At 38.3% G+C, this 23,556-nt stretch overlaps 1 protein-coding gene and 1 long non-coding RNA gene across 2 annotated transcripts; both read left to right on the plus strand.

Moving 5' to 3' along the window:
* Positions 1-9,434: 9,434 nt before the first annotated feature.
* LOC128220304 (uncharacterized) lies at positions 9,435-15,738 on the plus strand. Its single transcript, XM_052928654.1, has 6 exons — positions 9,435-9,757; positions 10,088-10,227; positions 12,144-12,229; positions 12,649-12,755; positions 14,011-14,170; positions 15,167-15,738. The coding sequence occupies exons 1-6, from the start codon at positions 9,530-9,532 to the stop codon at positions 15,181-15,183; spliced, it is 738 nt and encodes a 245-aa protein (XP_052784614.1). The 5' UTR covers positions 9,435-9,529; the 3' UTR covers positions 15,184-15,738.
* A 2,368-nt stretch (positions 15,739-18,106) lies between these two features.
* Positions 18,107-22,793, plus strand: LOC128218833 (uncharacterized). Its single transcript, XR_008258478.1, has 3 exons — positions 18,107-18,309; positions 18,916-19,079; positions 22,175-22,793. It is a non-coding gene; the product is annotated as an uncharacterized LOC128218833 (long non-coding RNA).
* Positions 22,794-23,556: the final 763 nt, after the last annotated feature.

Consider the following 23,556-nt stretch of genomic DNA (forward strand, 5'->3'; position numbering starts at 1 on the left):
ACAAGGGAGAGAAATCCTGATAGCTTAAATGAGCAAATCACGGTGGCTGAACTGCGTGATAGTGTGAAGAGTCTCCGGGGAAACTGTGCGTCGGGTATAGACGGTATTAGCATGAATATGTACAAATGCACAATACACATTGTTGAACCTTATTTAACTGCGCTGTTTAACAATATATACGAGAGCGGCGTGTTTCCATCTGCATGGAGTAAAAATAGAGTTACCCCTATTCATAAAAAAGGATCAAAGCTCGAATGTAATAACTACAGGGCCATAACTTTGTCGAATAGTTTAGGGAAAATATTCATTAACATTTTGACAAAAAGACTATCGAGATGGTGTGAAAATAATGACGTTATAGACGAATCTCAGGCCGGATTTAGGAAGAAGTATTCTACTGTAGATAACATATTTAATTTACAGTCAGTAATACAAAAATATACATCGAGGAAAGGTGGACGATTTTATGTATTTTACGTCGATTTTCTGAAGGCCTTCGACGGATGCCAGCACGAGACACTCTGGAAAGCCATGCATAGAGCAGGAATCAGTGGAAAGTTTACAGATATATTTATGTCGATGTACGAACAACTTCAATCATGTGTTAAACTTTCCAGTGGTCTTACAGAGTTCTTCCCCTGTTAAATCGGCACAAAACAGGGATGCGTGTCTTCGCCTGGAATTTTTTCCCTCCTGATGAATGATCTAGTCAACTTTCTCAGAGAAAATTCACCCAACGGAATATACCTCACTGATGTAACAGGACATTTATATGCGTTCATGTTTGCAGACGATGTAGCTAGTTTTGCAGACACAACTCGTAACTTGCAAATCCAGATCAATCTCATTAGTACATTTTGTGACAGTACTGGTATGAGTATTAACGTCGACAAATCGAAAGTGATGGTATATCGTAATGGCGGGCCTCTTCGGCAATATGAACGTTGGTTCTACAGAGACATACGCCTAGAAGTGGTACCGTCGTACAAATATCTAGGTGCCTTCTTTACACCGAAACTCAGTTGGACTATGACCACGGACCATCTCTCAAAGCAAGCACTTAAGGCAATATCAGTCATATTTCGATATCAGAGTTACTTCGGCTCATTCCATATTCAAGAGGCATTTAAACTGTTTGACTCTATGGTTTCACCAATACTTTGTTATTCGTCGGAAATTTGGGGGTACCAATTTTGCCATATGATCGAAAAGGTGCATATTGACTTTTGTAAGCGAATGTGTGGATTAAACAGAAGGGCTTCGAACTTCTTCGCCCTAAGTGAATGTGGGAGACTTCCAATGTCGACAATATATACTCCGCGTTGTGTGACATAGTGGGCTAAAATTTTACAAATGCAAAATAGTAGATATCCAAGGCAATGCTATAATATGCTTTATAACCTAGACACTGCTGGTCGGACTTGTTGGGTAACTAACATCAAGAACGTGCTGTTTGAACATTTATTCGGTTACGTGTGGCTGGCGCAAGACGTTGGACAAATCTGTGTGTTTATAAAATCATTCACAACTAGACTGAAAGACAGCGCACTCCAAAAGTTAAATGGAGACATTATGACGTCACCTAAATCGGAGCACTACAAACACTATAAAACGCTTCTAAATCCAGAACGTTATCTGTCTATAAATATATCATACGCATTAAAGAGGTGTTTTGCGAATTTTAGATGTTCTGGACATGACCTAATGATTGAGAAAGGACGCCACATGAACATAGTGCGAGAACTGCGTTTCTGTCCGCTGTGTCTAAGATCGGGGGCCACTGTTGTTGAAGACGAATATCACTTTCTCCTCGTTTGTCCAGCTTATAATGAACTGAGGCGAGAGCATTTCCGTGTAGATTGGTGCTCACATGCTAGCCTACTATTATTCTATAATATTATGTGTTCAAATGTTACAAATGACATATTTTCACTTGCCAAATACATATATTGCGCGTTTGAAGTGAGGAAACAAAGAATTATATGACCTGTTTAAAGTAAATTGCATGTATAGCGACAATTTTCAAATTGTTCTATATTATATTATATATACTATATTTAATCGAGTAATTACATTTAAATATTTGTATGCCGTTTTAAAGAATGTTCAAATTTTGTGTTAACACTTTGTTAATACCTAAGAATATTTCTTTAAGCTACGCATCATCGTTTTTTTTCTTGTTTGTTTTTTATCTATGTATTGTATAAGGATATTATATGCTTAATTTCAGACTCACATAATATTATCATAATATTAATATTACTTTAATTAATCATTGATATAATTGTGCATTTTGATTAGTCTATTTTTCATAATTATTGAACGATGATCTGATAAATATAATATTATTGTCTGATACTTTGAAACAATTAGTCTGCACTATCGATTTATATATCATTACATTTCATTTCCATTGTGTTACTTGTGTATTATGTCTTAATATTGATGAAATCATTCACGACTATAATTATAGTTGATGTATATTTTAATGTACTATCAAATATAATATTTTTGTATGTATTCTGGGCTGGTGGCCTTTAAGTACAATAAACATTATGTTAAGTTATGTTATGTGTCATTTAATAGTTCCGAACTCACTTGGTAGAGGACCCCAACCTCTGTTTGTGTCATTAAATAGTTCCGAACTCACGTGATAGAGGTTCCCATCCACTGCCTGTGCCATTTAATAGTTCCGAACTCACTTGGTAGAGGACCCCAACCTCTGTTTGTGCCATTAAATAGTTCCGAACTCACTTGATAGAGGACCCCAACCTCTGTTTGTGTCATTTAATAGTTCCGAACTCACTTGATAGAGGACCCCAACCTCTGTTTGTGTCATTTAATAGTTCCGAACTCACTTGATAGAGGACCCCAACCTCTGTTTGTGTCATTTAATAGTTCCGAACTCACTTGATAGAGGACCCCAACCTCTGTTTGTGTCAATTAATAGGTCCGAGCTCACTTGATAGAGGATCCCATCCACTGCCTGTGCCATTAAATAGTTCCGAACTCTCTTGATAGAGGACCCCAACCTCTGTTTGTGTCATTAAATAGTTCCGAACTCACTTGATAGAGGACCCAATCCACTGCCTGTGCCATTTAATAGTTCCGAACTCACTTGAAAGAGGACCCCAACCTCTGTTTGTGTCATTTAATAGTTCCGAACTCACTTGATAGAGGACACCAACCTCTGTTTGTGTCATTTAATAGTTCCGAACTCTCTTGATAGAGGACCCCATCCACTGCCTGTGCCATTAAATAGTTCCGAACTCACTTGATAGAGGACCCCATCCACTGCCTGTGCCATTTAATAGTTCCGAACTCACTTGATAGAGGACCACATCCACTGCCTGTGCCATTTAATAGTTCCGAACTCACTTGGTAGAGGACCCCAACCTCTGTTTGTGTCATTTAATAGTTCCGAACTCACTTGATAGAGGACACCAACCTCTGTTTGTGTCATTAAATAGTTCCAAACTCTCTTGATAGAGGACCCCATCCACTGCCTGTGCCATTTAATAGTTCCGAACTCACTTTGTAGAGGACCCCAACCTCTGTTTGTGCCATTTAATAGTTCCGAACTCACTTGAAAGAGGACCCCAACCACTGCCTGTGCCATTTAATAGTTCCGAACTCACTTGATAGAGGACCCCATCAACTGCCTGTGTCATTTAATAGTTCCGAACTCTCTTGATAGAGGACCCCATCCACTGCCTGTGCCATTTAATAGTTCCGAACTCACTTGATAGAGGACCCCAACCTCTGTGCCATTAAATAGTTCCGAACTCTCTTGGTAGAGGAGCCAAACTTCTGTTTGTGCCATTAAATAGTTCCGAACTCACTTGAAAGAGGACCCCATCCACTGCCTGTGCCATTAAATAGTTCAGAACTCACTTGATAGAGGACCCCAACCTCTGTCTGTGTCATTTAATAGTTCTGAACTCTCTTGATAGAGGACCCCATCCACTGCCTGTGCCATTTAATAGTTCCGAACTCACTTGATAGAGGACCCCAACCTCTGTTTGTGCCATTAAATAGTTCCGAACTCACTTGGTAGAGGAGCCAAACTTCTGTTTGTGCCATTAAATAGTTCCGAACTCACTTGAAAGAGGACCCCATCCACTGCCTGTGCCATTAAATAGTTCAGAACTCACTTGATAGAGGACCCCAACCTCTGTTTGTGTCATTAAATAGTTCCGAACTCACTTGGTAGAGGACCCCAACCTCTGTTTGTGCCATTAAATAGTTCCGAACTCACTTGATAGAGGACCCCATCTACTGCCTGTGTCATTTAATAGTTCCGAACTCACTTGATAGAGGACCCCATCTACTGCCTGTGTCATTTAATAGTTCCGAACTCACTTAGTAGAGGACACCAACCTCTGTTTGTGCCATTTAATAGTTCCGAACTCTCTTGATAGAGGACCCCATCCACTGCCTGTGCCATTTAATAGTTCCGAACTCACTTGAAAGAGGACCCCATCCACTGCCTGTGCCATTTAATAGTCCGAACTCACTTGATAGAGGACCCCATCCACTTCCTGTGCCATTTAATAGTTCCGAACTCACTTGATAAAGGACCCCATCCACTGCCTGTGCCATTTAATAGTTCCGAACTCACTTGATAGAGGACCACATCCACTGCCTGTGCCATTTAATAGTTCCGAACTCACTTGGTAGAGGACCCCAACCTCTGTTTGTGTCATTTAATAGTTCCGAACTCACTTGATAGAGGACCCCAACCTCTGTTTGTGTCATTTAATAGTTCCGAACTCTCTTGATAGAGGACCCCATCCACTGCCTGTGCCATTAAATAGTTCCGAACTCACTTGATAGAGGACCCCATCCACTGCCTGTGCCATTTAATAGTTCCGAACTCACTTGATAGAGGACCCCATCCACTGCCTGTGCCATTTAATAGTTCCGAACTCACTTAGTAGAGGACCCCAACCTCTGTTTGTGTCATTTAATAGTTCCGAACTCACTTGATAGAGGACACCAACCTCTGTTTGTGTCATTAAATAGTTCCAAACTCTCTTGATAGAGGACCCCATCCACTGCCTGTGCCATTTAATAGTTCCGAACTCACTTGATAGAGGACCCCAACCTCTGTTTGTGCCATTTAATAGTTCCGAACTCACTTGAAAGAGGACCCCAACCACTGCCTGTGCCATTTAATAGTTCCGAACTCACTTGATAGAGGACCCCATCAACTGCCTGTGTCATTTAATAGTTCCGAACTCTCTTGATAGAGGACCCCATCCACTGCCTGTGCCATTTAATAGTTCCGAACTCACTTGATAGAGGACCCCATCCACTGCCTGTGCCATTTAATAGTTCCGAACTCACTTGATAGAGGACCCCATCCACTGCCTGTGCCATTTAATAGTTCCGAACTCACTTGATAGAGGACCCCATCCACTGCCTGTGCCATTAAATTGTTCAGAACTCACTTGATAGAGGACCCCAACCTCTGTTTGTGTCATTAAATAGTTCCGAACTCACTTGGTAGAGGACCCCAACCTCTGTTTGTGCCATTAAATAGTTCCGAACTCACTTGATAGAGGACCCCATCCACTGCCTGTGCCATTAAATAGTTCCGAACTCTCTTGATAGAGGACCCCATCCACTGCCTGTGCCATTAAATAGTTCCGAACTCACTTGATAGAGGACCCCAACCTCTGTGCCATTAAATAGTTCCGAACTCACTTGATAGAGGACCCCAACCTCTGTTTGTGCCATTAAATAGTTCCGAACTCTCTTGATAGAGGACCCGAACTTCTGTTTGTGCCATTAAATAGTTCCAAACTCACTTGATAGAGGACACCAACCTCTGTTTGTGTCATTAAATAGTTCCGAACTCTCTTGATAGTGGACCCCATCCACTGCCTGTGCCATTAAATAGTTCCGAACTCACTTGATAGAGGACCCCAACCTCTGTGCCATTAAATAGTTCCGAACTCACTTGATAGAGGACCCCAACCTCTTTTTGTGCCATTAAATAGTTCCGAACTCACTTGATAGAGGACCCCAACCTCTTTTTGTGCCATTAAATAGTTCCGAACTCACTTGATAGAGGACCCCAACCTCTGTTTGTGTCATTTAATAGTTCCGAACTCACTTGATAGAGGACCCCAACCTCTGTTTGTGCCATTAAATAGTTCCGAACTCACTTGGTAGAGGACCCCAACCTCTGTTTGTGCCATTAAATAGTTCCGAACTCACTTGGTAGAGGACCCCAACCTCTGTTTGTGCCATTAAATAGTTCCGAACTCACTTAATAGAGGACCCCATCCACTGCCTGTGCCATTAAATAGTTCCGAACTCACTTGATAGAGGACCCCACCCACTGCCTGTGCCATTAAATAGTTCCGAACTCACTTGGTTGAGGACCCCAACCTCTGTTTGTGCTATTAAATAGTTCCGAACTCACTTGGTAGAGGACCCCATCTACTGTTTTGTGTCATTAAATAGTTCCGAACTTACTTGATAGAGGACCCCAACCTCTGTTTGTGCCATTAAATAGTTCCGAACTCACTTGATAGAGGACCCAACCACTGCTTATATATTTTATTTATTTAATAGACATGAACGCATTTGATAGAGGAACAAAAGCCAATGTATGTTCCAATTCATAGTTCTGAACACATTTGATGAAAGAAACCGTCCATGATTTACTTTTCAAACATATCTGTGTAAAGGAATCGCATATGATTGTTAAAACATGTTATTGTCAATTATATGTTATCAGTGAAACTGCACAGATACGCCTAGCAGCATTTGTATGGAGTTCTTAATCAATGGCATTGACAAGTAAGTTAACGTTCATTTTGTTTCTCAGATTAAGTGCTCTTGATAAACGGCGTTAAAGGTAAAAGCAAAAAAGCGCACGACAAATAATACCATGCTAGTAAAATAGAACATTTAAAAATTCTTTAAGTGAGAATTAGTTTATATCTTCAAAACATCTGCTATGTTCTTTGAAATATGTGGGAAAAGCCGGACAAGTGCGGGTTCTCAGGCTTCTCCAACGGCGAGGGTGATTTACAGAATGTTTTCAAATCGTCGTAAAATAATAAAAAAAGAGTTTTAACTAATTGACAGTCCCTAAACGAGCAAGCGACACTTTTAATCCAATGATTATACTACATAGAACATAACAGAATATTTATTAATATGAAGATCAAAGACGCAAGTTGACAAGCAGCATACACATGGTGAAGATTAAAAACATCTATTACATGTATTCATGCTTTATAACCATCCTTATCAATCGAACTCAAAATAAACAAAATATTTATAAATCAAGGAATGCTTATCTGATATATTGTATATTTCATACCTTGTTTTACATTTACACGTCAATTATTATAATTATGGTTAACACCTCAGTGATTATAATTCATGCACGCTATTGGAAAATGATATGCTAATATCTCTATAATTGAAGGGATAATATACGGAATGCCGTTACGGCCATCATCTGTGAATGTGTTGATCTGAAACGCGATACTCGAAAGTACGATGATGAAAACGCGACATTACGATAACAAAAACGCGATATTATGACAGTACGATGATGATAATGCGATAAACTATCGTGTTTTCACCATCGTAGTTTCGCGTTTTCAACATCGAAGTGACGTACAGTCGTGTTTTCATCATCGTACTGTCGCGTTTTCGTCATCGTACTATCGCGTTTACATCATCGTACTATCGCGTTTTCATCATCGTGCTGTCGCGTTTTCATCATTGTACTGTGGTGTTGTCGTTATCGTTAAAATTTTAAATTGAAACACAATAGTGCGATGATGAAAATATAACAGCACGATGATGGAAACGCGATAGTACGATGATGAAAACACGACAGTACGATGATGAAAACGCGATAGAACAATGATGGAAACACGACAGTACGATTATGAAAACGTGTTAGTACGATGATGAAAACAAAACAGCACGATGATGAAAACGCGATAGAACGATGGAGAAAACGCGACAGTACGATAGTACAGCAATGAAAACGCGAAATCACGATATTTCGATGGTGAAAACACGAATGTACGATGGTAAAAACACGATAGTTTATCGCATTGTCATCATCGTACTTTCGTATTATCGGGGTTTCCTTATCGTACTGTTGCGTTTTCATCATCGTACTGTCGCGTTTTCACCATCGTAGTTTCGTGATTTCGCGTTTACACCATCGTACTATCGAGTATCGCGTTTCAGATCAACACATTCATAGGCGGTGGCCCTTACGGCATTCCGTAATAATAATGATATCGTAACATTGAAATTTCCAACAATAATGATAATATAAATATGAAAACAAACAACACGTTAAGGGTAAGTTTCGAACATACATGACTTACATAGCAATTGTCAACAAACAAAGAAGTATAAAAATAATCACTTCATATTAGGACAAAAACAGTATTAATTTAGACAATAAAACATTATGTACAAGTTGACATTAAAACATCTATATGTGTGTGTTAGCCTAACTTTCTTGGTCATAATCATTTTCGAGATTCTTAGTAAATATTGGTCATCACTAAGGCAACTTTATTTGACTCTGCGTAATGCCGAAAAAAGCCCTCAAAGCTTCAGTGATTCATACCTCATCGGGACAGGCTGAAACGAAACACATAAAACAAGGGTTTGGGTAACAAAGCATTCACATTAATTATTGTTTTGAATGACAATAACAACACATATCTACAAATTATTTGATAAAAACAGCCTCATAAAAATGATACATATCCGACCATTTACATTAAAACTTTTCCAAAACTCTGATTTCAAAATAAAAGCCACACATAATTATGTTGTCAATTTAATAACTCTAAGTTGTGGAAATCACCAATAATCCTTATTGTAATCGGCTATTGTCTAAGTTAGTAATGAGGATTTTGGCCACATCATTCCATCTTCAACAGCTGATACATCTTTCAGCAAACACTAACACCCGTTTTCTGCTACACACATCGGCTGAAAGCAAAATCCTGTCGAAAAAGACAGCAATCCGGTAGGTTGACTCGAATATTTGACTAAGACATGAAGATAATGATACCCGCTGTTCAATATCAATGTCCACTCAAGTACAAAAGGTCATGTATGGACATCGCATACCAAACTCAAAGACTCATGGTCATTAGCAATTATCAGAACTAAGAGAATTATCATAAAGGCTAAACAAGTGTGCTGAGGTGTGTTTGCATCGTCACCAAAATGTGGGTAATGTACTTGCAATAAACAAAATAAAGGATTGTACGTTCAAAACATCTGCCTTTGTATTACATACGTCATTAGATTGACGCACGCTTTTATATACATGTAATGCATAAGCTAATATACTACACCTTAAACATGATCGATTTGGTATATTACGTTGCAGTTAACGATTGCATAGATTCTTGGGCGATAAGCAGCTGTGCGGTTTGGATGCTCACAAGTTTTATGATAAGTTTCAGCTATTATATATTAAGGACATAATTTACTGTTAAGTGATCGGCGTTTAACAACTATGGATAGTACAATTGTGATATGTTGCATACTAGCTATCGGGGCTATGTGTGAAGCCATCCGGTTGAATCAAGGATATGGTCACGCCAGGCCCTTATTCCTTATTCACCCGGGCGCAAGGCCCATAAACATTAACCCGGACCTGTGTACACCGGAAGTCGCGCCTTTGGGATGTTGGAGAGTCCCGAACGAAGCGGATACTATGAATATTGAAAATTTTAAAAATCGAGTAAGCTCTGATATAAAAGACGGTCGTCGTCTTCGTCATCAATCATCATCATCATCATCATCATCATCATCATCATCCTTATCATCCTTATCATCCTCATCATCATCAGCAGCAGCAGCAGCAGCAGCTACATCCATTTCATTGTGTCAAAAACGTAGTTGAGTTCTCGGAATGTTGACAATGTTTGCTCATATGCAAATAAAACCATTTATATTAAAGACTATTTGAACAAACTGGCTGCGGTTCCAAAGGTTCCCCAATCTTCAAATTATTGATCAGCCCCTTGTTTAAGCCACGAGGTGACAACCGTATTTGTCAAATACCTTTCAGACCTCTGGCACAGAACTGACGTTGCTGTGGATTCTTGACGGTATAGGCTACTACCGGGAAAACATTTTAAATGCATACCATAGCCAGTTACGGTGGACATTACATGACGACGACTCCGTGACCGTTGGTTTCAAATACAGGTAGGAAACTATTTCAACAGTATTTTAGCAAACTCACTGTTACCTTAAACATAATTTGATATATCATACCACAGTACAGACACATATTCTTGGTGCATGCGTACCTTACATCATGATGATGTCAGAAAAACCACCACTCACACTTGGTTTATCATGGTTATTGTAAATATATAAACTCATAAAAAAGGTATGTTTAACACAAAATATACCAAAACTAAAAAAGTGAACCTTATCTTGTTATAAGGCACTTAATTTGTTTCGGGAAATAAGGCCAGAACGTATGTCTATTTAGAGATCCCCCAATCTTTTAAATGAGAAAATGACACCGGTACCGCTGAACAGCTCTCATTCCTTAATCGGCTTACTTTTCACAAATATGTACGTCTTCAGGTAAGCAATGACGTGAATTCAACGTGGTTCTCACATGGTCATCACGGGCCAAAACCGATGTAAACATACAAGCAAATGACGTTGATTTATAAATGACTTTTTGACAAAAAATATAGAAAAGTATTTCTTACCATATTAAATACTATGCTATCTTCTTCTTCTACACATGTGAACTTTTTGAGATTTGATTACAATTTAACTATGCAATCCTTGGCTAAGCCTTTAACTCGACGGAATTTGTAGAACGATGCAACCCTGTGTGCGCCGTGGTTCTTTGTTTTGTATGCACTTCACAGGAATGAGTAATATAAAATAACTCGGACATACGTTAAAAGTTTTTTTTATAACTTTCATGTAACGAAATTTTTGGTAAATTGTCTTTTAATTCTAGCAATAAATATCGAGCTTTCAAAAAATGATGTTGTTCACGTGAATGGTTTATATGCTGATGCTAACCTGAACTTCGTTTCAGTAAAAAAAGCAATTTTGTCACAGTTGAGACAATAATTTAAACCATAAAACTAAAAGAAAATAAGCATATTACGATAAATTTGAAATGCCTACCGATTAAATATAGTTTGCTTTATCTATCTGAGAAGAGTTCACGTTGACATAGTATGAACTTGAGTGAAGCATTTTAAAAACAAAATTGGCGCTAGTCGAACTTGCCAGAACGTAGTCCTTACTGCGTGCCTGTCAGGCATTTACTGCGTCTCACACGTTCTAACACGTTCTTACTGCACGTATCTTTACGCGCGCACTACGTTCAATGCATTCTTTGTACGTTCTGACTACGACCAGGATAATTGCACAACGCGCTTACCTAGTGCTTATCACGTCTTCCTTACGTTCGTATGATTAGATTTTAATTGTAAATGTTATCGAGGGGGAATTACCGTGTTCGATTTATAACTGGCTTATTTTTCATTCATATCCAATGTTGGTTTAAAATGAAGTTGTAAGAGGGTACCATCCCGTATTTATACATGATCACTGTTCAGAACCAGGACAAGGTAAGATTATAATACAAAATTTGTCTAAGACGTGTTAAGCCCCGCAAAAACCTATTTACAACCGAACAAGGTCTTCTAAAACGTGGCATGAACGTACCATAGTCGTATTAAAACTGTGGAGAGTTGTGGTGAGAACTCCATTGATGTAGCAAGAATGCAAAGACAACATAGAGACAACGCGATGAGAACGCCGTTCAATATTTCCCGTCCAGTATCACGCTCGCACTACATCAATCAATTACCTACACAGTTTTAGTTACTACGTCCATGCCGTCGTTAAAACATTCTTATTAAGTTCTTACCACGTCCTGATTCGACCACGTCTTTACTACATTTTCTTTAACGTGATCAAAGTCCACCCACCTCCTTCACGTCCATTTAGACCATAACAAGTCGTTATAGGTGTCTTCTGCGTCCCTTCTTTGTTGACTAAGTTCTGACTGCGTCCTGCCAGATTTTTGATGACGTAGTGGGAACGTGACCTAGTGTGATTTTGGCAACTATTAATTACAGGGAAGGAAAAGAGCCCGGCGCCCCGTGTAGGAAGGTTGAATTGGAAGGGAATCTGACCCGTGGAGACCATGCTATAATTGACTTAGGTTTGTAAGTTTTAAAAAGAATATCAATTTGTTGTAAAGGAAACCGATATCCCGAAAATGACATTTCTAGCAATTATCAGTAAACACATTCAAACGCACATTGCAGTCGAGTTTAAACCTCAAACGGCCTTTTAAGCAACAACGATCGCTAATACGCACATACAGATAAACGAGTACACAGGCTAATAAGAAATCAACCTCTCAATCTCACAGGCGAATGTGAAACGCCCTTTAAAAATCGCGTACAGTCCTAGTTCACACGAACACCCATTAACATGTCAATATACATAAATCAGCATACGCATGACTTACTATTCAATATGTTTATATATTTTCTTAAGTAGTTTTGACGAATACAAAACTGCTACAACCGTTATACGCATATCAATTAAAAACCTTATATATTATGCGCATTTCAGACTTGACGTTTCCAGAACCATTAGGCCACATGACACCACGCTATTGGCTCATGTCAGACCATCCTGATGACTACGTGCTCTTGTTTAGTTGCATCAATCCTGCACAGGTCAGTGTCAAGTGAAATACATGGTCAAGTATATTATGAATGCTCTTTATAAATTCACAATTTTAACGCTGTTTTCACTTTCATGAACGTTCTTCGGTATCTCTACATTTCTTGGCCAAATATTACCGCTGAAGCCAAAGCGTATGGCTGCTGAAAGTGGTTGACTTTACGTTACCGTCAATGAACGATCTGGATCGAGCCGAGACTGAACTTTTTTCTATATTGGAAGAAGCTTTACACCAAAATATATTTATCAGACTAAATGTTTAAAAATTCAAATACAAAAACAGGGTTAGAATTTGTTAATCCTAAGTTTAAGAATTCAAATACAAAAAAACAGGTTAAGAATTTTTGAACCCTAAGACCAAAGATGAAACCATTCAATGAATAGAAAGTCCGATTCGTCGTATGTAAATGGTGGTGGTACAACTTATTACCAGTCATTCACCCATGTTCCTTAACGGGGAGTGGGCACCCCCTGGATGATTCTTGATATTTTATTGGTACTACAAGTCGTAGACAACGTGTGCTACGGACGGTGGTAAATGGAAGTCCTTGTGACCCGCTCCATTATCTTCCACTGCACTTGTTGCTAGAAAACAAAAGTGGAAACAAGGCTAAACATGAATTCCTATTTATACACCAGGTCCCAAACAGAAAAGGGCTTACACCTGAAACCGAGTTTCACCTTCGCTAATTTTTTTCATTAATATTTCAATCGGCGTGTGTTTCCGCCTTTAGTACACGAACGCATTTCTAACGTTTGACCGACCTGATCCTCCCCTTGTTCTAGTAGAGAAGTGAATCGAATAAAAATTATATCCTTATATTCACTCTGCCATTAGCATCCTTAGGTTCAGCTGAAGGACCCTTCTTTTTTCAGTCCGCTACGCAGAGGCCTACATAAGCTTAGTTGGTAACCGCGATTGAGTTAAATTTAGCTGATACTTCAATGGGATTTCAAATTTGAACAATGTTATGGAATACAAAGAGTTACGCATTTCTTTCCTCACAAGCCGTAGTAGCTCAGTAGTTAGAGTGGACGACTTTGAAAGTACAAAAAAACTTCTGCGTTGTATGTTACAGTCACATCATCGCCCATATATTTTTTGTTTTAAATAATTAAGCCACAAATAACAGTTATGCAAAACCAGCAATTGTACAATAACATTTAAACAGTTAGCATGTTATATCGTGCGCATTGTGCATATTGGAATCCTTCTAGAAATCCTCGGGTTTGTTATTTGTATCACAGGTCCAAAACGGCGTGTGTTACGGACGTTGGTATGCAGAAGTCTTTGTGACATCTGATCCACCGGACCATCCACCCATGCACCTCATAGTAGAAGAACTATACCGGAAGTTGGGTCTCACCCTCGATAATCCCGGGTTTCGGTTTATTAACACTGGCCATGGTAAAACATTTTTTTGCAAATGTAATATAAACGTAGAACCAAACAAGTGCCGTTGCCTAAATACCGTAACTAATTTTCAGTATGTTGACATTATTTTTGAAGACAAATATATGAAATATTCGCAGCTTTGATAAGTTTTTATACCTCGGATCGGTGGAACGTTTAGTAAATATGTTGAATGTATGTTTGTTTAAATTTCTCATGTCACCAAAATAAACAGTTTACTTTAACATTTATTCATAACAAAATATATTTTTACAATTAAGTTATGTCAGATTTTAATTCAAAATTCAAAACATTTTGCCTGACTTGCCTGCGGGCACATTAAGGTTTCCATCTCAGTTATTTTCATCACTCTTAAGTGCATTATCAACACAAACGTCTATACGAAATTTTTATCAGAGCATATAAAGCATTTCAGCCAAACCGATTAAATTAGAATTAAACACATCCATCTTATTCATAAACATTTTAGGCCGAGCGAAATTGATTTTTTGCTCTTCTCATATTGGCAAATTCAAAATATGAAATACAGCGAGCGAACAAAAAAAATAGCACTTTCTAAATTAAGTTTTAAAAGGAGCGAGCGAATGTTAACATATATGTTGTTTGAAACATAGTTAATATTTTAAATGAAAGTGTTGAACGTTAATTACTTTCATAATTATCGTATTGTCTGTTTGTTTCTCTATGTGACTGCATAACTGATTGAAATGCACCCTCGTGCTGCATCAGCTGTGGCCGACGATACACGACATAACGCGACTTCCTTGGGAGTGACCTGCCCACTCTCGCGATACCCCATGATGTAGTGTTGAATAACTGTTTCAGTCTCCCCGACACTGTCAGAAATATATAGTATTAATTTGCGGAGTCTGTTGCAACACTGGTACGCAATTTATCATATTTTAGGTTGCTGTTTCCATCAATTCGTCGAGTTTTATGCTAATGTTATTTCTTTTACCAAAACCATTCTCTTTATGTGTCTCTTTACAGCCTGCCCAGAGGAGTAATAAACCCGGAGCTTTGAGAACCTTTTAAGGAATAACGCCGAGTCATAACCAGATTTGCTTGTGTCTAAATCATGACTCTTTGTGTCATTGTATGAAGCGATATGTTTGGTATTTCTTTGCTTCATGACACTAACTATTTTACGCTGTTTTTTTTTCATACAGACGAACATATATTTACGAGATGTAATTAATTATTAACGTGGTTTAAGTTTAGTTGTGTGTATTCATATCTAAAATTGCGTATATTTTTTAGAAATTTCAAATAAGGTTTTATTATGTTCCCATTCAGAAAATTGGTATTTCGTTTCATCATGATGCTTTTTGTTTTGTATGTGCTAGCATTGTGGTATTTAAAATAATAAGCATAGATTTATGTATAATAAACATGATATGAAACATGCAATTGATCAGTTAAATATTTCTTTATTTATTTTATTCATTTTGTTTATGATTTCAATTTATCAGAATGATTATGATAAGTATTTGTCACAATTTATATTCTGTTTGTAAACGTGAGTCTATGACCTTATCGTAAATAAATGTTCCATTCTGTTCTGATCTATTTGTTATATTTTATTTATTTAAAACACGTCGCTTTCTTTGTTTTCGGACTGTCAGTTAAAAGATAACAATTCACTCAATTTTCTGAAAAAACTTCCTGTGAAAAGAAGGCGTCTCAAGTTGAACATACTTTTCACTAACATAACAATGTTTTCCGTATGCCTTGTTGCGGATATTTTAACATAGTGAATCAGAAGCATCTAATATGACAGACACATTGCAGCTTTTCTAGCATGTCATTGTTTGCCATATGCTTTGTTGCGGGTATCATTAACACTTTCAATCAAGAGCATTTGCCCGGAGAAACGCTATGCACCCTAACTATCAAGTCATTGTCTTTAATAATTAAGAGCGTTTATTTCGAAATACATAATGTAGTTTACGCATAAATATTACTTACTTGTCAATGTTTTTCATTTGCTTTAGATAGCCACACAAATGTTTGCTTTGTATTCAAAGGTTTGTTAAAATCATTATTATATTACTGGTCGTTAGAAACACATAAAGCTTTTTCAGGTATATATGAAACAGTTCGCCACCCAAATAACCAGATAAACATAAAGAGAATGTTAAACCATGCAACCAGAAAGTCGAGCTATTTTTAAAACTTCATTCCAAATGCAGATTGTCTGAACAACCCGTGTTTCCGAAAATCCCTTTCCGCGAGATAGTAAATGTATCGTTGCATAGAAGAACTTAATATCCACAAAAAGGGGAGTATTCCTTTTTTTATAGGAAATAACCTTTAAGCGATCTTGTACAAGCACAACAACACAGGGAGTCATAACAAGGGAGAGTAGTAAAATTGCCTTAATCGAAGGTAATCTAAATGTAACCAAATATCTCAAAAAGGTAAAGGATAAATCAGGCAGAGATAAAATGAACAGGTCATAGCGTGGGCTGCCTATTGTGACATTGTCCTTAGTCATCAGCATTTCAGTCTTCGCTCTGCTCGTGGCTCTTGATAGGTGGAGCAATATTTATGCGAAAATCTACAGAAACAAGCTCAGTAGCAAAGTTTAAACATAACCCCGGTTTAATAGCATTGGGTAAACGCCAAAGACATAGAACAAGCAACGTGGAAAAACAGCACAAAACTCCGCTAACAGCACATTGCATACATACTATATAAAAAGTTTCTGAAAAGCACCGTCCGCGATGCATCAAATGTTCCACTTCTTAGGAGTTGAATTTCTAGCGCTATGGAGATACCGCTTACACACATTGAGCTGTGATAAAGAGAATTGTGGCTTGGTGTTTGATCGAACGTCTAAAATCGGTGAACTATAATGTCAATTTAAGCGAAGTTTATTTGATTTTGCAAGTAAAACTTTCATTTATATTTCTGACACTTGCTTAATATTGCATCTTATGATTTTTTTCGTACGTTCGTTAATAAGATGAACACAATATACGTAAAGAAATGATGACGTCACTAAATTTTTCCTTTTGAAATTCAAACTCAAAGGTTAACATATTTTTTGTCCAAAAATCGATTTTGTTAAACCATTTTTGCAGTTACTTTCAATTTCTTGTTTATAATAAAAGAAATCGTTAAACGAAACATTATCTGTATATCCTATGCAATAATCGCGAATTATTACATATTTTTGGTTCCGTTGTCTAGAATCGGCACGTGCGTCCGAAATTGTGGGACCACTATTCAGCCATTTCGATGGCTCCCAGGTCATTAGGCATCAGTTTACACATGTCTTGACTATTCGCGTTTCGGTTCTTATTGCGCGGGCGCATCGGCGCCCGGCGCATATATTGATTGTTTTAGAAGTGTCCCTGGTGCAATGGGCTTGCGCATGCGGCGTTTTCATTTTTTTGATCGCGCATGCGCCGTTTCTTACCGTCCGCTCTCGGATAATTCCGAAGCAGTTCGCCATTAGACTGGTTCCTGTTCGATTTTGCAATAGAAGATTGGTAATCTTCTAATATGTGAAGCTTTGAAAATATAAGGCAAATTAAAACCAGAGAGTTTTTTAAATAACTCTTTTAGAGAAAAAATATCATAAATGCACAGTTGTTGAGAAAACTTCTCTTTTTTATTTAAATATTTTTACATAAAAGAATAAACCACGAATGCGCAGAATCTTACAATAATCTTAGAAAATCGGTGAACCAGTCTATTATCTGATTACCCGGTTATGACACGTACGGGTCAGATGCAAGCGTCCAGTAGACTATGGATATCGAGGTCAACACGCTGGTGGTTGGGGAAAGGTATTTTCATTTTCTTTTTAAGTAGTGAACTGAAAAACTATTGTTATTTTATACTTATCATTTTAAAAGCAGAGTTCGTGTCTTTCGATTTAAACAGTAGCACGGTTTTTTTTTTGCGGTATTCCTACTTTCATTTTGGACAACATTTGAAGGCTTTTCCAAATTGCGTCATTAAAACCAGGAATGATAGCCGTCCAATGAAAACGCTTCTTGCATTTCAGACAAAGGCGAGTGTGCGGTCAAGGTCAAAATTGCGAGAGGGTGATTCGAAGTGAAATACCGCAACAAAAACGTTCGATTTGGACATTAACGGGTCTAACTCAATGAGTCACAATGGTAGGGATGATATTTCAAGCCCTTCTTTGTAATGCATGCGCAAAGTTTGCATGTCAGTCTGTATGTAACGAGTTTAAGGTGATTTGTTCGTAGTCATTAAATTTTTGCATCGTTTTCATTATGCACCAGTTATTATTTTAGACTAATGCATCAGTCAATTGAAACCACGCCCCCCCCCCCCCCCTCGGTCAGGAGAATAGCAAGGGCCCTGACCATAGGTCCAGCCAATCTTAGTCCATATAAACAGCCGCTTCAGAGTCTTTGACGATTTTTGTGTTGGCTATGCCAACCTTGGCCAAAATCTCGTCCTGCGGGGATGAACAGATGGTTTAATCTCGCCAAATGCCCCCGTATCCCAGGGGCCCTAGGTAAGGCCCATTCCCTGCTATATTTAAAGCGAAGACATAACCATTCCATTCACCCGGCAATGCAGGGTCACCTGAAAGTTAAAAACATGGTCCATTTCCCCGGCTATCCCCGGTATAGCCCCGGACCTTGGGGGTCGTGGTTACAATTGGCTGGTGCATTAGTTTAAAATAATAAACATGTTTTACGGGATTCTGTCTCAATAAAATTTATATTTATATTTATCATCCTACATTCCAGTTTCTACCTCAAGAGTTGTAAATATTGAACAGATAGGACTTCATCTTAAAGATGAAAACTGCAAAAAATGGCCACCAACAATAATGGGCCAGGACTGAGGAGTTCCAAGAAATTAGTATTCTTCAGCCCACAAATATCAGTGCTGCCCCGCTGCCCACAACCAGGTTTGTTCTCTTTCTTAGTTTCCTGTTAACTTTATGGTTTCAGAACAATGGCCAGCATTCATATTAAAAATGAAATCCCAAACCTTCTGCATTTTGTGTTGTTATGTAACATAACTAAAGCTAGGCAAATCTTTTGCTAAGTTTTAACTGCAACTTCAAATAGCATTGCCTTTTGGTATTAACATTCAACCTTTAATAAAACAAAAACATATGGATGTTTCAATGCATTTCAATAAATAATTGAATGTATTTACAATTATTCACAATTTCATTCAATGTTTAAAAAAAATAACTCACATAAATAAGCTTACATTATTTCACAATATAATCATTTTTTTAGACATCATTTTGATATTTATTTCGCACAAAATACATGACCTATAAACAAGCCTTCCTAAAAATTAATAACATTTTTTCACTTTTTCTAACAAAATTGCTTTACTCAATAGCTGAATAAATTAATGAAATCATTACTTGTATATAAATACTTAATCTTAATTATTATTCTGCAATTCATGCACCAATCTTTGATTTGTATAACCTGATTCAGAATTGACATCAAATTGCAAATTACCTGTCAATTCACATTTCGAATAAAGCTTATGAAATCAACCTTGAAACCTAACAAATTCACCTCAGTTTAATGTTTAGAGTTATTTTATTATGCCCCCCTTTCGAAGAAGAGGGGTTTATTGCTTTGTACAGGCATGTCGGTATTTCGGTCGGTCGGTCGGTCGGTCGGTCCGTCGGTAGACCAAAGCTTGTCCGAGTGATAACTCAACAATTCCTGGACGTATGGTCATCAAACTTTACATGAAGTTTGGGCCTGACAAGTAGATGACCCCTATTGATTTTAGGGCTCATCGGGTCAAAGGTCAAGGTCACAGTGACCTTTAATGGTATTTTTTTTAAAGCTTGTCCGGGTGATAACTCAACAATGCCTAGACAGACCTATGGTCATCAAACTTGATTTGGAAGTTGGGCCTGACCAGTAGATGACCCCTATTGTTTTTGGGGGTCATCAGGCCAAAGGTCAAGGTCACAGTGACCTTGAATGGTAAAAGGATGTCCAAGTGATAACTCAACAATGCCTGCACCCTTGGCCCTCGTTCTTGACTTGGAGGTCAGGCCTGACCAGTAGCTGACCCCTATTGTTTTTGGGGCTCATAGGGTCAAAGATCAAGGTCACAGTGACCTTGAATGGTAAAAGGTTTTCCGAGTGATAACTCAACAATGCCTGCACCCATGGCCCTCATAGTTGACTTGGAGGTTGGGCCTGACCAGTAGATGACCCCTATTTTTTTTAGGGGTCATCGGGCCAAAGGTCAAGGTCACAGTGACCTTGAATGGTAAAAGGTTGTCCATGTGATAACTCAACAATGCCTGCACCCATGGCCCTCAAACCTGACTTTCAGGTTGGGCCTGACCAGTACATGACCCCTATTGTTTTTGGGTGTCATCGGGCCAAAGGTCAAGGTCACAGTGACCTTAAATGGTAAAAGGTTGTCCGTGTGATTACTCGACAATGCCTGAAACTATGGCCCTCAACCTTGACTTGGAGGTTGGGCCTGACCAGTAGATGGCCCCTATTGATTTTAGGGGTCATTGGGCCAAAGGTCAAGGTAACAGTGACTTTGAACGATAAAAGGTTGCCCGAGTGATAACTCAACAATGCCTGCACCCATGGCCCTCAAACTTGACTTGGAGGTTGGGCTTGGCCAGTAGATGACCCCTATTGATTTAATGGGTCAAAAGTCAAGGTCACAGTGACCTTGAAAGCAAACTCGACAATTTCTGGACCTATGGTCATCAAACTTGACATGAAGGTTGGGCCTGACCAGTAGATGACCCCTCTTTACTTTGGGGGTCAAGGTCACAGTAACCTTTAACGCAAAAAAGTTAACATATCTTCTCCCAGTGATATCTAAACAATGCCCGAATCAATGATCATCAAACTTGACATGTAAGTTTGGCCTGACCAGGAGATGACCCTTATTGATTTCAGGAGTCATTGGGTCAAAGATCAGGTTCACAGTGACCTTGAATGCGAAAATGTTTCAAGTGATAATTGGACAATGCCTGCACCCATGGCCCTCAAACTTGACTTGGAGTTGTGTCTGACCTGTAGATGACCCCTTATGATTTAAGGGGTCATTGGGTCAAAGGTCAAGGTTACAGTGACCTTGAACGAAAAATGCTTGTCTGTGTGATAACTTGTCAATGCCTGCACCCATGGCCCTCAAACTTAACATTTAGATTAGACAAAGTCAAGGTCACAGTGACCTTGAAAGCAAACTCGACAATTTCTGGACCTATGGTCATCAAACTTGACATGAAGGTTGGGCCTGACCAGTAGATGACCCCTCTTTACTTTGGGGGTCAAGGTCACAGTAACCTTTAACGCAAAAAAGTTAACATATCTTCTCCCAGTGATATCTAAACAATGCCCGAATCAATGATCATCAAACTTGACATGTAAGTTTGGCCTGACCAGGAGATGACCCTTATTGATTTCAGGAGTCATTGGGTCAAAGATCAGGTTCACAGTGACCTTGAATGCGAAAATGTTTCAAGTGATAATTGGACAATGCCTGCACCCATGGCCCTCAAACTTGACTTGGAGTTGTGTCTGACCTGTAGATGACCCCTTATGATTTAAGGGGTCATTGGGTCAAAGGTCAAGAAAACAGTGACCTTGAACGAAAAATGCTTGTCTGTGTGATAACTTGTCAATGCCTGCACCCATGGCCCTCAAACTTAACATTTAGATTTTTGGTGACCAGTTGATGAATACTATGGATTTTGGGGTCATAGAGTCAAAGGTCATGGTCATAACACACTCAATCCTCAAACTTTGAATGGTCATAATCTTAAAACTGCCTCAACGGCATACAATATCAGCGACAAATTAGCTGTCATTTCGGTCCATGCAAATTTCTTTCAACTGTCCATATAATCCTGACAACATGGCGCTCAGGGGGGGGGGCATAATGTTTGACAAACATCTCTTGTTTCTCATGTTTAATGTTATCAAGTCATCAGTGCTACATTCACTTATCATGATATCATAACAAACTCCTTTCATATCTTTTTAGAGTGTGGCAACAAGTAAATGGACCTTGACAAATGTCCTCTATGTTAGAGCCAGTCCCTTACACAAGTGGCCTACAATTGCACAGCTGAGATTGTTATCAAACGCAGCAGTAGGTATGAAATGCGGAAACTGTTCCAACTTGATCTTCAACAGTTGAGTTACTCCTCATCACAATACCTGAACAGAAAACGATCGGTGACGATCCTGCACTTCACTTCTACCTCACAGTGCTCTTCCCTATAAACGCTAGAGGAAAGTTTGAAAATGAAAAACTTGTCATTGCAAGTGTGAAAGGACCAATTGATTCTTAACAAAACAACCTGCCTCAATGCTTTAGCTGACACTACATCAAGTCAACACAAGGCAATTTGTTTTTCTCGCAACCTGAGCGGTATGTTGAATCTGATCAAAATTGTACACAACCACTGGTCAAGAATATAAAAATACAAGTTGTATTATCAGTTACATAAAATATTCTTGAATATTTGAACATAATAAAAGAGTATTTGTTAAAGTTATACATATTGTGTGTAGTGTAGGTAAGATCAATGTCAAGGTTATTTTGGCTAAAAAAAGGAAAATGAGGCTTGATTCATCGATGAAATAGCAAGCATTAAGTATTTTCGATGAAGTGATACATATTATTTGTGGTGATGTCATAACCTTGTTTCACTGTTTTTGAAGAGAAAATACATGTTATAAATATATTATCACATGTGTTTTTGTAGCTCGACTATTTTAAGAATAAGGTGGGCTATACAATTCGCTCTGGTGTCGGTGTCCGGTTCAAGTTTTAGGGCAAGTTGGGATTTTCACTTATAAGTCCAATACCCTCTATTCAATTGACTTAATACCTCACACAGTTGTTCAGGGCCATCATATAATGGGAATAGATAACTCCTTTATACAAGTTATGGCCCCTGATTGACTATCAAACTTAGGTTAAAGTTTTAGGGCAGGTTGGGATATTTATTAATAACTTCTCTACCATTCGTTCATTTAACTTAATACTTGACACATTTGTTCAGGACCATCACACAATGAGGTTACACAACTCTGTATTATCCTTAATACAAGTTATATCCCCTGATTGACTTAGGTTAAAGGTTTAGGGCAGGTTAAAGTTTTAGAACAAGTTGGGATTTTCACTAATAAGTCCAATACCCTTCATTCAATTGACTTAATACTTTACACAGTTGTTCAGTGCCATCACATAATTAGGTAAGATAACTCCATATCATATTTTATACACATAATGGCCCCTGATTGACTATGGAACTTAGGTTAAAATTTTAGGGCAGGTTGATATATTTATTGATAACTTCTATACCCTTCATTCTTATTATCCTTAATACAAGTTATGGCCCCTGATTGACTTTGGTT

The sequence above is a fragment of the Mya arenaria genome, chromosome 15 (assembly GCF_026914265.1).
Source record: "Mya arenaria isolate MELC-2E11 chromosome 15, ASM2691426v1".
NCBI classification, from domain to species: domain Eukaryota; kingdom Metazoa; phylum Mollusca; class Bivalvia; order Myida; family Myidae; genus Mya; species Mya arenaria.

Coding starts and splice junctions, on each gene's coding strand:
- LOC128220304 (XM_052928654.1), top strand. CDS start 9,530: ATGGATAGTACAATTGTGATATGTTGCATACTAGCTATCGGGGCTATG. Junction 9,758..10,087: donor TTGAAAATTTTAAAAATCGA/GTAAGCTCTGAT, acceptor AATACCTTTCAG/ACCTCTGGCACAGAACTGAC. Junction 12,756..14,010: donor GTTGCATCAATCCTGCACAG/GTCAGTGTCAAG, acceptor TTTGTATCACAG/GTCCAAAACGGCGTGTGTTA.